The sequence below is a fragment of the Chelmon rostratus genome, chromosome 15, assembly GCF_017976325.1.
Source record: "Chelmon rostratus isolate fCheRos1 chromosome 15, fCheRos1.pri, whole genome shotgun sequence".
In the NCBI taxonomy this organism is placed as follows: domain Eukaryota; kingdom Metazoa; phylum Chordata; class Actinopteri; order Chaetodontiformes; family Chaetodontidae; genus Chelmon; species Chelmon rostratus.
Window position 1 is genome coordinate 6,905,566 of NC_055672.1, and position 16,631 is coordinate 6,922,196.

General features: G+C 38.4%; 1 protein-coding gene across 1 annotated transcript; it reads left to right on the forward strand.

Annotated features, from left to right (window-relative positions):
• Positions 1-266: 266 nt before the first annotated feature.
• LOC121618488 (T cell receptor beta chain MC.7.G5-like) lies at positions 267-15,579 on the forward strand. The gene is made up of 9 exons (XM_041954000.1): positions 267-349; positions 568-894; positions 4,872-4,994; positions 5,116-5,416; positions 13,757-13,809; positions 14,406-14,759; positions 14,860-14,883; positions 14,998-15,104; positions 15,264-15,579. Exons 1-9 carry the CDS (start codon positions 298-300, stop codon positions 15,288-15,290), a joined length of 1,368 nt encoding a protein of 455 aa, XP_041809934.1. The 5' UTR covers positions 267-297; the 3' UTR covers positions 15,291-15,579.
• The last annotated feature ends 1,052 nt before the right edge of the window (positions 15,580-16,631 follow it).

The window sequence follows — 16,631 nt, forward strand, 5'->3', positions numbered from 1 at the left end:
GAAAAAAACCTCTTTACCCCTCCACTCTGAATGTAGGTTAAAGCATACAAGGGAGGTCTATCTATAGTTTTTAATCTATTGCATAACCACAATGAAGCACAGACCAACTAAGTTTTGTTAGTGAAATGGTGTAATTTCCTTATACAATTGTGCCAAGTAATTACCCTTAAATGTAGTTGAAATCTGACACAAAAAGAAAAGGAGAGACTGAAAGAAAGTTTCTTAAAGTCAACTTCCTGCCCCTCCTTCTGGTCCACAAAGCACAGCAGAGACTCTAGCTAGTTCTTCACTTTCAACATGATGTCATCTCGTTTCATTGTCGCCATCATCACTGTCTCCTGGTTTAAAGGTATGTATATTCATGAAGCCATTTATTTTACCTTTAATTTGTAATTAACCCTCAAAACCCTCTAAAGGTGCAGCACCTGAAGTGGAATATTTACATCCTAAATCACATTGTTTTTTCATTCAGATGTAATATTTTAATCCAAATATACAGTAAGATTTTAACTACTAGTGGCACGATATTACAGCACCACTTAACACTGTGTCTTGATCTCTTTATAGGAGTTTACTCCAGTAAAGAAAAGCAAGTAATTCAGACTCCAAATGAACTGTTCATGAAACCAAACGGTGAATTCACCCTGAGCTTCACACATAAAATGCCAAGCTACAACACTATTCTCTGGTATCAGCGTTCAGCAGGAGACACTTCCCTAAAGCTGATTGGCTATATGTATTACAAGAGTCCTACCATTGAGACATCATATCAAAGCCAGTTTAACGTGAGCGGAGATGGACAAAAAACAGCTTATCTTCACATCCTGAACCCGAGACACCCTGAAGACAGTGGAGAATATTTTGGAGCAGCAAGTATGCACAGTAATAAAGACAGTGAGTCTATCATACAAAAACCTCCATAATGATCCAGCAGGTAACAGCACACCAACAGGAAACCACAGAACCACGTGATACAAGTATCAAGTTCTGAAAAAGTTCATTATAACCTGCTCACTGGAGTATATTTTTTGTTCCTTTCATTTCACAGCACTGCAGTACTGCACTGAAGACATAGTAAAAGACAATAAAGAGCATCATAACAGATACATTTACAAAATATAGTGAAAACATACTATACAGAATCATATACAGGGGTTTAAAGATAAAGTCAAAAAGCTATACTGAGTCAAAAGTCATATGTTCACCTTTGGGTTCTTCTGTTTAGTGCTCGCATGAGGGCTGGAGCTCACAATAATTTTCATCATTGATTTATCAGGTAATTGTCTTTGCCATTGTTCATTTGGTCTGATAACATGTCCAAATATGGACCAAAACCCAAAGATATTCAATTCACTATCACATATGACACATATGAAGTGTTGCAAGCTGCAAATCCACACAACTGAAAAGCTGGTAAACAACTGACAAATGGGTATAGTCAGTGTGCTAAAACTTTTAAATTATAATTAAGAATGAAAAATACAGTGGCAGGTTCCTGAAGAATAGAGTTAACCAATAGGTGGAGGCACAGCACATGGTATGTAGCTTTTATCATGACGATGATGAATTAATCCACACACAGAGAGACAACACCCTCCCTCTTCACCCTGTTTTCTCAATAGTGCAATACTTCTCTCACATGAGTACTTGACAATGTCTTCATCTATGCAAACCTTTGGCTTTCTCTTCATCTGTTATTGAAGGATCTCAACTACCATCCCGAATTACATTAAGTAGTCATTAGATATATCTTTATTTTTATGTTGATGAACAATGATGCTAAAAATAAATACTGTATATAATGCTCATTTTTGTTCTGTTTCCTCCACAACCAAGGTGAGCACTGTGACATTTCAACAAATCTCCTCCTCAGATAGTAAGGGGGCAACTGAGGTCCAGATTAACTGCAGTCATGATGATAATAACCTACCACTCATGCTCTGGTATCAACAACAAAAGGATAGTTTGTCTATGATCCTCATTGCGTTTGGATATGGAAAAAGCTCCCCAACCTATGAGGGTCAGTTTAAAGAACACATCAAGCTGACAAGAGGAGAAGACACTGCAAGAGTAATGCTGATATTCACAGAGCTGTCACACTCAGCTGTTTATTTCTGCACTGCCGGTATACAGTGATGTGGTTTAATGCCACTCCCACTCTAAAAACCGTCATCATTTCCATGTAACCTGTGCACTTGTACATGAGGTGGTGTCTCTCTTAAAAGAGACTCTCACTGGAGGAAGCTGTGTTTCACCTGCAGCAGACCAAACCTGAAAAATGTCTCCAGTGATGATCGCATTCCTTCTTATCTTGCTTCCATGTAATGAAATTGACTACAAAAATAGCTATTTAATTGTGTTGTGAATTTTGTACAGAAATTACTTTAATGCTTTTCCCAATGGCTTCTGGATCAACTAAAATCTGTTTTTCACACAGACGGAGCCAATAGTGTGACGTTTCAGCCATCTCATCCAACAATAGTCAACGACACGGCCAAGATTGAAATTAAATGCAGTCATGATAATAGCGACCTCTATTTAATGCTCTGGTACCAGCAAAAAGACAGAGGCTTGATGAAACTGATTGGATACAGCTACATGAGCAATGACCCCAACTACGAGAAACCATTTGAAGATCGATTTGAGATTACAAGAAAAGACATGAAAACAGGAGCTCTGATTATTCAGAGCGCAAGTCTATCAGACTCGGCTGTGTATTTCTGTGCTGCCAGTACACAGTGATGTGGTTAAATGTCACCCCATCACTAAAAACCCTTTTCTCATTCTTCTTCTGCTGTCAAAATACAAACTGTCAGCTGCAGTGAGCAAGTGCTGCCATTTAAACAATAAAAAAAAAAGCCTCTCACCATTTCCATAAGCAAACGCCATGCTTGGCATAGATGTGGAAGTCATGACAAGAACATGACAAGGCAAAGCAACAACTGACAACAAAGAGGCAAATATAATATTGCATAACCAATTAACTTCTCAAAACACTGAAGATATTTGACCATAAGTATGCATATATAACCAAATCAACAGCATTCAGCATGAAAGCATCATACAAGTGCCAAACAAAAACCAACAGAAAAGCTCGGACACTCAAAGAAATTATTAATCTCAATTCCAATACTGTGGTACAGTATTGCTGCTAGCATCCTTGAGTGAGCAAAACATAGCAGTCAGCACCCAGCTGACATAACAATATCAACCACAGGACAGAAGGAGAGCAAAAGCAGTTAGCCAGTCAGAACCCTCTTCACTGCAACCTACCCAAACATTAGCTTCATAACTTTTAGCATCTCCAAAATTAGCTTAAATTGTTAGCGTTAACAACACAAGGGTCATCGCCATTAGCTTAGCCAAACGCAGGTTAGCCAAGAACATGCTTAACAAAGCCAGAACATCAACCCATAATACACATGTTATCACAAACAGCGAATTCTTACCTTAAAGAGGTGAAGCGGTGAGCCCTGGCGGTTGCGAAAAGAGAAACCCTTTGAAAAAAAAAAGTCCCAAGCAGCCAAAAGCAGGAAAGGAAAACGGGGGTTCTCACTTGAAGTGCGCATTTGTCAACCATTGGCGTAAGGAACAACTTCAGATGTGGCAACCAACAAACAGCAGCTTGCAGTGTAAAGATAACATGATAAATCCTTTACATGGCCGATTTATGTCACATCATTAAACCGTTTGAAGTTAGCTTGCCTTTACAAACTACATTTATTTGTCGATGCGGGAGTACGCACGAGCAGTAACTAATCGAACGCCGCAATGAGTGGGCGGACCAAGTTTAAAAAGCCCGCCCGATTCAGTGGTGACCAATCATGTTCCACCGGTCCAACCCTGAGCTGGGTTTCATCCAATCACCTCCGCAGGTGATTACGAAACTCATTTACAGTATCAGCGATGGATGGTACTTATTGTCAGCAATAAAACGTACTATTGACTACAGTAAAACTAACAATCACAAGTGCTATTGGAGGCAATCAGTGGATAAAAAAATATTAGAATTAGAAGATGCTGTACTAGGCTAAGATTCTAAGACCTTTGGTTCTTGATTTAAGAGTTTAGAGTAGAGAAATTCATTCAAAATTCATCAATTAAAAAAGAAAGTTATAGTTCAATTGTTGCATTTACATACATGAACACAATATTATGCCATGAAAGCAATTGGATTCATCAGTGAGGAAAGAAATGGTATCAATGTAATGATGTTGGATAAATTAAAGGTAAGATAGATGTAAAAGTTTGTGACATGAAAGCAATTGAAATTCAAATGTACACAGTCCAATTCTGTTAGTCTGCAGATAACCTTAACCTTAATAACCTTAATCTGAAAAGAACAATGCATGTAAATTATCTGCTTTACCATTTTTAAACAACAAAACTGGTTTAAAATTGACTTAAAATCAACATGCTTGAAAGTAAATGGAAAAACTATGAAGAGGATATAAAAGAGGTTGTATGCTGCAGGTAGCATACATGAAAATAATATGCATTCGAAATTAAATAAAAAATACAAATACAATACAAAATTAACTTCAGAATCAGATAAAGCTGTAGTTTTCAAAGACTGGTTTTTAGTTTCTCACGTTTTTATTTTCCATAACCACTCTTACAATGCATTATTAGTGCAACATTTAAAAGATTTACAGACATGATTATAGACATTCATTTGAGAGAAATAAAAAATCAGCATAGAAGCAGTCACAGGCAGATTTTTATTGACAAGATTTGTTATGAGCAGAGGAAGAAGGTGGGGAAGAGGAAGTGTGACGTATGGAGGTAGAAGTAAAGTCATCACCCATAAGACCTGAGGAACATGCAAACGCTCCATCACTGATACCAGATGCTGTGACTGTAAAGCTGAGGTGGAAACAATGGTGCATTTATTCTTGTTGTTTGTCACTGCTTCACAGGTCTTGATTTAACTTTAGTGTCCAGGATGCCTCCAGCTTTATACACATTTGGATTTTTACTGCTTATGTTTACAAGTAAGCTGGACTTGATGACGATTTGCTGAATATTAATTTCTATAGCCTGTAATTGCTTTGGTATTTTTTTAAGATAAAAATACATTGCTTTAATTAAAATAATGACATGAATTCTTCACAGGAGAAGTGGAGAGTGTTATCTTTGAACAGTCCTCTCCTCAAGTTGTGAAGGAAGGGACCAAGGAGGTGAGGATTAACTGCAGTCACAATGACAGCGGGCTCCAAGTTATGCTGTGGTATCAACACAAACAGAGCAGTCGTTCTATGAGCCTCATTGGGTACACAGTCCTCCAGGGTGAACCAAGCTACGAGGTCCAGTTTAAAGACAGATTCCAGATAAAAAGAGACGACACATTGAGAGGATCTCTCATCGTTCAAGCAGTGAACCCATCAGACTCAGCTGTGTATTTCTGCGCAGCCAGCACACAGTGATGTGGTTTAATACCTCTGCTGCACTAAAAACCTCCTACAACATGGAAACTAATAACAGCTGTTGCTCAGGGTTTTAGCTATTTCAGAAATGAAATTATTATGCTGTTTGTTGAGGTATGATTCATGAATCACACTGCTAATTGGTGAGACCTTTGATTAATTATATAGTGAAGTAACTGAATATGTAGCTTGTGTTAATGTAAATACTATTTCAACAAAATATACAAATATTTTTACACATAATCATGTACCAGATATAATCATTTATATACAGACGTTTCATTAAAAAAGTAGTTACAAGTAGATCAATTATCCTGGGAGTTTCTTTATTACAATAACTACAATTCTGACTTCTTAAGCTGTTTTGTATTGTGACAGTGTCATAGTTGCATTTAGTAATGATGTAACATTTTGTACCGATAAGAACAATGCAATATTATTTTATGTTGTATGTTGCATTGTTCCGAGGTGTTTAACAAAGCTTTATAATGTAATGACATTATTTAGTTATTTTCTGGAATAAACTTAATGGAAGTCTGTTAACTTTGCATCGTCTGTTTTGATGGTCTATTGCTCCAAAATTAAATATTTAATCAAAGGTTTTTATGTCAAACAGTCAAAAAATATTGTCAAGCTCAGAATATCAGATTTCATATGGGTCTTTGAACCAATTCAGAATCTCATCAAAAATGAGCTTCCATCCACCTGCAAGTGTCGGTTGACAGGCAGAGCGCAGTACCTCCCCTCCAATCACTGGAGCATGTGACCTTGTGTTTCCTTCCTGCTGAGTGATGCTTGAGTGCATCATTCAGCTAGAAGAAGGCTCATCACGAACATGTTTGTCACTGGCCTTTACCTGTCACTTCTTTTACACTCGGGTGGGTTTTGTGTGTGTGTCTCACACTCATTGGACGTACTAGCTAACTAGTTGAGGTGTCAACTTCCCATTAAATGTACATATCTGAGTGAGTTCACTGTTCGGCATCTTGAGGTGAGACAAAATGAAACATCATCCTTCATGTGCTGCAGGTCTCACAGTCGTAGTTCTTCAGTCTGGAGATCAAATGTTTCATCCAGGAGTCAGGGCGATGTTGGAGTGCAGCATGGGTCCAGGATTCAGCATGAGCAGCTACACTATGTACTGGTATCGACAAGACCACCAAGGAGCTCGACTGGAGTTCCTCATCAACGAGTTTGACCAAACCGTGGGGCGCTTCCAGGCTTCTGTCGACACATCCAAAAACAACTTCACTCTTCAAATCACTGAGCTGTTCCTGAATGACAGCAGCAATTACTACTGTGCTGCCAGTCACAGTGATGCACACAGACCAGACAGTCATACAAATAACTGTCTGTCTGTCACAGGTGGCATGCAGACAGGAAGGAGCTGTGCCTTGTTTGGTTTGATCCAAAACTGTCAAACCACTGTATACTTGGGGGCTTTCATTTTTAATGTCAAATAGCGGTTGATTGATACAAAATTAAAGCATAACTGATCATGATCTCTTCAGGCATCAGGCCAAAAGAATGTGTTGTCACATCTTTTGAATTTGGATCAAGCCAACTAATAAATAATATTGAATGTGGACAAATAACAAAAAAGAGTCTGGGCCATGCTGGAAAGGATGTGACAGGAGCAGTATAGTTTGTCAAGTTTTTACAGTTAATACTGTGCGAAACATGAATATTTGCAGTAACTTTTAATCCATCAGAGAGCAGAGAAATTTGACTGAAAACCACATGTTTGCCAAGAGGGAAAGTCAGGGGAACACCAAATTAATTAGGACACATCATCTGGAAATCACAAACAATCACAAACTCCCATTCATTCACGTCTGGTGCAGTTATAACAGCTGATTTCTAAGTCTCATACAGCAGAAAGGAAATCAGAGAAATGTATATATATCAATAAACTGATGTTTGTCTGTGTTACAGTAATGTGATCTGTTGTGGAAGCATTTAATATAAACCCTCCTCCACAGTGACCTAAAAACTGCTCACAGTGCTCTTGAATGAGAATCTAAATCTTCATTTTCTGCTCAGTGGCCACCAGGAGACTGAGGCTGTTCTCAGAAACTCATTTGTGGAAAAAGTCAGAACAGAGAGGCAGGGCAGAGCCAGATCTTATTTGCCTGTAGCTGCTCATCCTGTAGACATGCTGTGACTTTTTTACTCTTAACTGTACAGTCAACGTCAAAATGAAGGTGTTCTTCGCTGCAGTTCTCATCTTCGCCAGTAAGAACATTTAAATTAAGTTAAAAGAAAAATGATGTTGAAGTTGTTAGTTTACCTGTTGTCTTCTGTCTTTCCAGATTTCTCTGTGGGTGTGAAAATTCACCAGCCTTCATTTGTCTTCAGCCATGAGGGAGATCCAGCTGTAACTTTGCTCTGTGAACAAAATGAACAAAATTACTATATGTACTGGTACAGACAAAGCAGCAGCAGGGAAATGCAGCTAGTAACATATTCTCCTGGTAAAGATATATCAAGCACTGAAGCTCCTTTCAACAAGTCCAAGTACACCATGTCCCGGCCTGCAGTGCTTAATTCCTCTCTGCAGATACACGCTGTTAAAGCTGCAGACTCAGCTTTGTATTACTGTGTGTCTAGTAAAGCACAGTGGTTCAGACAGGCACAGCACCTAAACAATAACCTCAATAAGAAACCAGGAGGAGAAAATGATGAACGAGGAGGGTTAATGTGTTGAACTCTGAGGGTCTTTGCTGACATGACATGACAACAAACTGAGATTGATGTGTCATTAAAATATGGAAGAAAACAAATGATGAACTGCTTATTTGTACTAGAACTGCTCACACGTCATGATATTCCTGCAACAACACCACAGAGCTGATTAGTTCAGATAAGTGAACAGGTGTTAACATGGTGAACATGATTTGTCACATTCAGTATTATTGTCCTCAACAGTCTCTCACTCTGTGGTTTAGTCTCTGCTGGTTTATTTTACTAGAATTCTGTGTGCAGACTGATGACATGGAAGCATATCAAGTATAAGAGGTTGTCACACACTGACCTCTACAGGGTTCATGTGGGATTACACTTAAATGTAGTCAGATGCCAGTCAAATAATTAAAATGGAATTAAAATTGAATTATGGTGATATAAAATCTAATTTGATTTAATGATTAAAATCACACAAAATAGAAACCAGTGCTGCATAAAGTCAGAAGTGATGCAACATGTTTTTAGCAGTTGATGTACAATGATGATATTGCTTTATAATAGAATAACTCCCATTATAATTATCATTGTGAGTCATTTATTGAATCATAACTTAAATATGTCATGTTATCATATATAAATATGAAGTGATCATTTATTATGAAGGGATGTATTGCTTTTATTGCATTTTTGACTCATTTAGTGATGCACATTTTACACAAAAGACCAAATTAGAGCAAAACTGAACATCTAAGAATCAGTCACGTTTGTCAATAAATGTTCCTATGAATGTGTGTCTGCTCAGTTGACTGACAACTGGGATGAAGAGGTGTGACCAGCAGAGATGTCACTTCCTCTGGGGAGTGACAAACAAACACAAACAAACACCAGTTTCCCCTTTCCTTCCCTCCGTTCTCACATCTTTTCTTAGCTGTCACAGAAATAGCAGCAGTCAGGTTGGAGCCCGTTCAGCCGTCACCCTGCCCGACCTGCACAGCTGCTCTCAGACAGACAGAGATGGAGGATGAGATACGGAGAAGCTGGATGGGGGGAGGAGAGAGGAGAGAACGAAAGAGAATTCAGGTTTTTGTGTGATGCTTTTTCATCGTGGGGACAGGGGGCCACGGTGATACAATCCTATAGAGCCGCTGTACAAAAACCTCCTCCCATTAACATCCATTGTGCTGACTGCTACATGCTGCCTGGGACACTCGGAAGAGCTCAAAAATCAATAATCTGAAGGCGTCTAAGATGGCAGGACACTCAGGCATCAGGAAAACTCAATTTATATGCAGAAAATCTGCTGGAAAAACGTTTTAAAATTACATTCAGGTCATATGTGAGGCCTTTGGATGCTTCTTTTACTCATCTGGACAAAAAACAAAACAACTTTGGACAATATGAATCTCATCCTACATGTTTAAACCTTCTTCACCCTGTGGATTATCAGACCGTGTCTCCACATGCTGATTATAGAGCTCTTTGTGACTTTTTGGTAGAGGAGACATTCAGTGTGACTCTGGAGCTGAAGCTTACTTTGGAAAAGGAACAAAACTCACTGTTTTAGGTAAGTCAGAGATTTGAACACCTCAGCTCACTGCAACAAACTTAAAAATGTTGCGATGAAAGTGAAGGAAAAACGGGTGATATTAAAAAGATGAAATATTGAGCTGAAGTGAAAACACTGTGACCAACACTAACCCTGCTTACTTTGGCGAAGGAACCAAATTGATGGTTTTAGGTAAATATTTCACTTTATTACTGTATTTTTATTGATTCCACATTGCTTCAGAGTCTTAGTATAAACAGAAGTTTTACTAAGAATCATCCAAAGATAATTCTGTAAAGAAAGAGTTTCATGCTCAGTATTTCTGTACTGTGACAATGCAAATGAAGCTCACTTTGGAAAAGGAACAAAACTCACTGTTTTGGGTAAGTCGGAGCTTTTTCAACTTTTGTTCACTGCAACAAACTCAAAATACTTTAAATGTTGGTATGAAAGTGAAGGAAAAACTGGTGTTATGAAAAAGCTGTAATATTGAGCTGAAGGGAAAACACTGTGACCTACACTGATCCTGCTTACTTTGGCGAAGGAACCAGACTGACGGTTTTAGGTAAATATGTCAGTTTGTTACTGTATTTTCATGGATTTCTCACTGCTTTAGAGTCATAGTAAAAACAGAAGTATCAGCAAACAACACTTTCCAAAGATAATTCTGGCAGAGACAGACTGCAGAGGTTCATGCTCAGTACTTCTGCACTGTGACAATGTCGAAGCATACTTTGGAAAAGGAACCAAACTGACTGTTTTAGGTAAGTCAAGGATGATTAAAATTGAACAAATGCAATGGGCTTTGTAATTGGAGGAGTGCATAAAGAATCATAATGTATTTGGGTCTTCATAGTTTAAGTTCAGCTCAGTGCTTTTTGATGTTAAGCTTCAGCGCTGTGCCAATTACGAAGCCCATTTCGGTCAGGGGACAAAACTGACTGTTCTTGGTAAGTAAGACATCAAACGTTATTCTGATTAATTCACCTGTTAAAAGCAAAGCAAAACGAGTTAAAATAGGTCTGTTGTCATTAGAAAAGGTCTTGTTTTTAGATAAAACCAGACTGCAGTGCAGCAAATGTTTGGTGTTGCATTTAAATAATGGTGACAGTTTGTACAATAAAAAGCTAAAAGCAACCAGACAAATTAAAAGTTTGTTTTAAGATAAGACTTTATAAAGCCCCAGCCAGGGAAATGCAGGCACTGAATTTTAAGCACTGATCAGGTGCACTGTGACTCTGGTGGTTATGAAGCTTTCTTCGGTGAAGGAACAAAGTTAACTGTTTTAGGTAAGAAATCAAACAGATGGGAAAAAAAAGCATTATACCTGGGGTGCTAATGTTCTTAATGTTAAATGCTTTTGCAGTACAAACCTATTGCAGCTGAGGCATAAAAATGACTGTTCTTGATAAGCTCACTGAGAGGTTCATGTTGCATAGAACTTGTAAAAAACAGGCCGTAGTGGCTGATTTTAAAGGAAAGTTACATTTATTACAAAACTAAAATGCAAAAAAGCAAAAGTAAAAGCAGCATCTTGGGCTATTTTAAGCACTGATCAGGTGCACTGTGACTCTGGTGGTGGTTCAGAGGCTCACTTCGGTGAAGGAACAAAATTAACTGTTTTAGGTAAGAAACATTGTTTATACAGTCTATGATGAAGTTTGTGGTAAGAAATCAGAGCAAATGTAAAAAAAACAGTGTAATTTGAGTTGTTCTTTAATCTTCCTGAGCTCTTTAAAGCTGAATTACTGCTCAGAGCTTTTTGTTCTCAAGCTTCAACACTGTGTCAGAACGAAGCTTATTTCGGCCAAGGCACAAAACTGACTGTTCTCGGTAAGTAAGATGCTAAAATTTCTTCACATGAATCCACCTGTAAAAGAAGTAAAACACAGAAAAAGCCCAACAGGTTGGTCATTGAGAGAAACAGTGTTGTAGGAGCATAGTGCTGCAGCTGTTTTCAGTTCAAAGGAAACTAAAGAAGCAAAGTAAAAGCAGCATCTTTCAGCACTGATCAGTTGCACTGTGACACTGGTGGTACTGAAGCTCACTTCGGTGGAGGAACAAAGTTAACTGTTTTAGGTAAGAAAAACAAATGAAAACAGCATTGTGATTGGAGTTTCTTTAAGAAACGTATTGCACTCAGGTCGACTTAGGCTTGGAAAGTTAACATGAAGCCTCACTTGGTGGCTCACTGAGAGGGCTGTGATGTGTACAACTTGTAGGCAGGCTTTATAGAAAGTTTACATTCATTACAAAAGTATAATGTGAAGAAGCAAAGTAAAAGCAGCATCTCGGACTGTTTTGAGCACTGATCAGGTGCACTGTGACTCTGCTGCTTCAGGTGCTCAGTTTGGTGAAGGAACAAAGTTAACTGTTTTAGGTGAGAAATAATTTAAAGTTTGTTAAATATCGTTCAGGTGTGATGATGTTAAGATGTGTTTCGCACTGTAATGATACCCTAAAGCTCGAATGACTCGTAAACATCAATGTTTTGCCCATGACCAAATTAAACAATCATAAAACATCCACAGAATATAGATGTTAATATGGTAAAAAATAATTCTAGGAGGATTTGACTGATTTGTAAACTATAAGTTAAAGTCTGTACATGTTTAAATGTGACAAAGTTGGGATCATTTCAAAGTGGCACAGATAAAGAGAGGCAGTAGGAAGACGTTTTGTTGCAGCTGAAAGTCTCTGTGCTCCAACAGAGAAGCTTACTTTGGAGATGGAACTAAACTCACTGTTTTAGGTAAGAAAACCTGCAAATTCCTCAGACAAAGATTAACAGCTTGTGTGCAACATGTGAGTAAGAAAAAAATGGCCAGTAAACGATATACTTTTATACCTTTTATTTGATGTCAGTAAACAAAGCATTCTCCTTTAAAATGTTGAAAGTTTGTGCTAAAAAGGCAAAAGCTCCAGCAAAAGAGCTGCAGCAACAAAAACATTTGGCTTTAACTCTCACAGCGAGTTCTCTTCAGCTCTGTGAAACACTGTGTTCACAGTCAGAAGCTTACTTTGGAACTGGAACTAAACTCACTGTTTTAGGTAAGACAGTAAAAAATACTTACTAAATACTGTACCAACATAGTATATCAAAAGACCTCCTCTAGAATTATGTGTGCACAGTTAAATGTTTTTAGTTGATGGAAGAAAAAACAGCATGTGAACAGTTTTCAGCTCTCAGTGCTGAAAGGTTGAGCAGTTTTTTCTGTAGCCTTGTATCAGTGTGAACAACTACGAACCAGCTTACTTTGGCAGTGGCACCAAACTGACTGTGTTGGGTAAGAAAATTACAAAAAATAATGTTTTCTGAGCTTCATTTCACCTAAATCTGCAACATTATTGCTGAGCAAATAACACATTTAATTTCTTGAGTGATTGCTGTGCACGTGTTTGTTGTCGGAAGCAGCAAAGAAAATCTAAAATCTATACAAGATAAATCTCTCAGCTCTACAGCAAGACTGTTATTCTTAATTGATTGCTATTGCAGTTAATCAATATCATAAAGCCGTGAAATTTGGCATTTGCACTAAAAGTGTTCACAACAGCCAACATTGTTTCATTTGTAAAACATTTCTTTACTTGCCTCACTCAGGAAGTGAAGGGAAACATGTAAAGATTAAAAGGTAGAATAAAAAAAATAAAGATATCAGTAAGTGGAATAATTGTAATTAGGATTTTACTGTACAGGTGGTGCTTCGTGGAAAAACTCAACCAGAAAAACTAGATAGATTTAATCAGCTGCTGTTGTCGGTTTTTTACATGTGAGTGTGTGTTGTGCTCTGGAAACTATCCTGCTCATTTTGGAGAGGGAACCAGGCTCACAGTTCTTGGTAAGATCACTGCAGTGACATTTAAAAACCAATCATTGAAGTTAGTTTGAATGTTCTGTTTCAGGTAAGACACTTAAATATTGCCATAAACTGATGTAATGTTTAACACTGTTAGCAAATAATTTGGTATGAATATGTGCTGGTTTCAGATTTTTGTGTGCAGAAATGTTTTCAGTTTGTGTGAGAAAAGAGCACAAAGACAGTTTTCAGCTTTCAGTGTTGAAAGGTTGAGTAGTTTTCTAGTAGCCTCGTATCAGTGTGAACAGCTACGACCCAGCTTACTTTGGAAGTGGCACCAGATTGACCGTGTTGGGTAAGAAAATTATCACAATCTTACGGTTTACATTTGTCTTGTGAGCTTCTGTAAACTGAAATTCGAGAATAGCTGTTAAGTTACAGGTTGTAGAAAACCGCGGTTTTAATGTCTCTTGTAGTGATTTCCTGGAGCGAAAAGTAGGACCTGAGATGAATCTCAAAGGTCATGTCAAAATGACATTGTCTGTAAGTGGGATCTAGTTTGCAAAAAACTCACAAATGCAGTAAAAGAAGAAGTAAGATGTTATTTCAGTGGCTGTAGATGTCAGTTTTTTCCATGTGAGTCAGAGGTGTGCTCCAACACTTATCCTGCTCTTTTTGGAGAGGGAACCAGGCTCACAGTTCTTGGTAAGATCACTGCAATTAAACCAAACGTTTGAATTGAACAATTTGAAATTTGAGTGACTCTCAGTGTGAGCAGTGCAGCCTGTAATGATCATGCTTTATTTTGTGTTTGTGTTTGGTGTGAAAAAGCTCTTTTTGAACCCTGCCTGTGCCTATAAAGTCTGGCATTAAGATGCCTCATGTGCATCATTAGAGTTAGGTATTACAGGTTGGTTGAAGATCTTTAATTTATGTTCTTTGTCCTTGCAGAATCAGGCCGTGAAATTAGCAGACCAAATGTGGCGGTGCTTCGACCTTCGCCAAAGGAGTGTCGAAACCAAAAAGAGGACATAAGGAAGAAGACCTTAGTTTGTGTGGCCGATGGATTCTACCCAGACCATGTCAGCGTGTTCTGGGAGGTCAACGGGTACAATGTCACCAAAGGTGTGGCGACGGACAACGCTGCCGTCCGGCCGCAGGGAAAAGACTTTTACAAAATCACCAGCAGGTTGAGGGTCTCTGCTGAAGAGTGGTTCACACCAAGCAGTGAATTCAAGTGCATTGTCAGCTTCTTCAATGGGACCGGTCATGAGAATCATCCAGCCTCAATTTTTGGTGATGAAGGTATGTTCTTTTAAACTCTTTTAAACTAAACTAAATCTAAACCTCATCTTTCTGCAATACATGTAAATGATCATCTGTCCTTGTCTTATCCATTTCTTAGCTACGGCTACAGGAGTCACACGAGGTAATTATATTGTGGTTCAGTATGCTGCAGTGCATCACTTCTAACAATACAGTCAAAACTGGAGGTTTCCTCTTTGAATCATGTCACTGATCTGAATGTCTGAACTTTCTGCAGAGAGATATTTGAGGATCTCACAGACTGCCAAACTCTCCTATGGCGTTTTCATCGTCAAGAGCTGCATCTATGGAGCCTTTGTAGCGTTTCTGGTGTGGAAGCTTCAGGTTTGTTCTGCACAGTTTAACATGTGAGATGTCTCTGCTGCTTTTCATTTTTGATTTACTGCGCTTGATGTTAAAACAGGCTCCAGACTATTTAATATGGGAACGAAGATAAAAAGAGCTCATGACTTTCTGACACTTTGTCCTTTCTGCCTGTTGCAGGGATCAGCTGGAAAGCAGAACAACTGAGCTGAGGACTCAGTTCTGGGAGATCAGGAGTGTTGGTCTCTGTAAATAAAGGTTGAAAATATTGAATTATATCCACAACTCTGTGTGTTGCAGTGCACTTGCTTTGTTACTCAAGTAGATGATTAAATCCTGCTAAAATAGATCAGCACTTCAATGCATATTCTTGTTACGCTCTTAAAGCTGCTTTGCCGTGGCAGTTTTATAAAGGCTTGTAATAATAATTCTGTGTGTTCCTGAATCGCTTGTGTGCATAATATTGATTTGCTCAATAAAAGGAGGATTTCGTCAATTATGTGCTTTCATTTATCTCTGTCAAAACTTTATTTACACCTTACATATACCTGAACCTGAAGACGGCATGAGTTAATCCTCACATCAGACACTGTGCATATCATAATGGCTCATTTAAATATGAAGGAATTAGACAGATACATTACATTTGTCATTTGCTCTCTTGCACTCATCTCATGGTATTTTTAGCTGCTTGTATATCGGCCTGTTTTCTGAGAAAGAAACTATTATTCATCTTCATGCAGGATGATGAAACATCTCAGCTCAGAAAAACAGGTTCATTTGGCTCTTAACAAGTTTTTCCAGTGAGCAAACTGGGAGCTGGCAAACGTTTCTCAAAGTTGACATTTGATTGATAAATTAAATTCCACCGACTAATCTGTATTTTAACATTCTTTTCAGAACCTGTCTTGACTTTGTAAAGTGGGTGTATTGAAGTAGTTTTTCCACTTTGCTCAAATAAGAGCAGCATATCATTTTGCATTCTCTTTATGACTACAGAAGTTGTTCATTTATTTGAAACAGTCAGTAGGAAAGTAAATGTGAGAGTTTGAGTCAACCACACACCAGGAAACCCATGTTCTCGTCTGCGCACAGAAGAAGGTCAAAGCTGTTGTTGGTGAGGGAGACAAACCGAGGCTTGAAACCCTGCAGAGGAGTAGAGAGCGACAGCAGAGGAGAGGATGTGGTCACAGAGCAGCCTGCAGATCGCTCTCTGTGCTGAGAAATGACGGAGGTGCAACCTTCCACTTAACCACAACCTCCTGTTCGCACCTGCACCTCTGCACCAACCACCCTCGCCCTGCTCATCTCTGAGCAAACAGCTTGGAAAACTTCCATTTCTGTGTCAACTGAAGCTCCACAAGTGTGCTATATCATAGCTCAAAAAACAGCTGTATTTGATGTTTTTACTTCGGCTGCATGAGAGTTAAATTTAGCTGCAGTCACAGATTAAAACATGATCAAGTGGGCAACTTAAGGCAACTATCAACAGTTCATTTAATAATCCTGTGGAAGTGTTGTATTTAATTGTAGTCTCATGATTTCCAT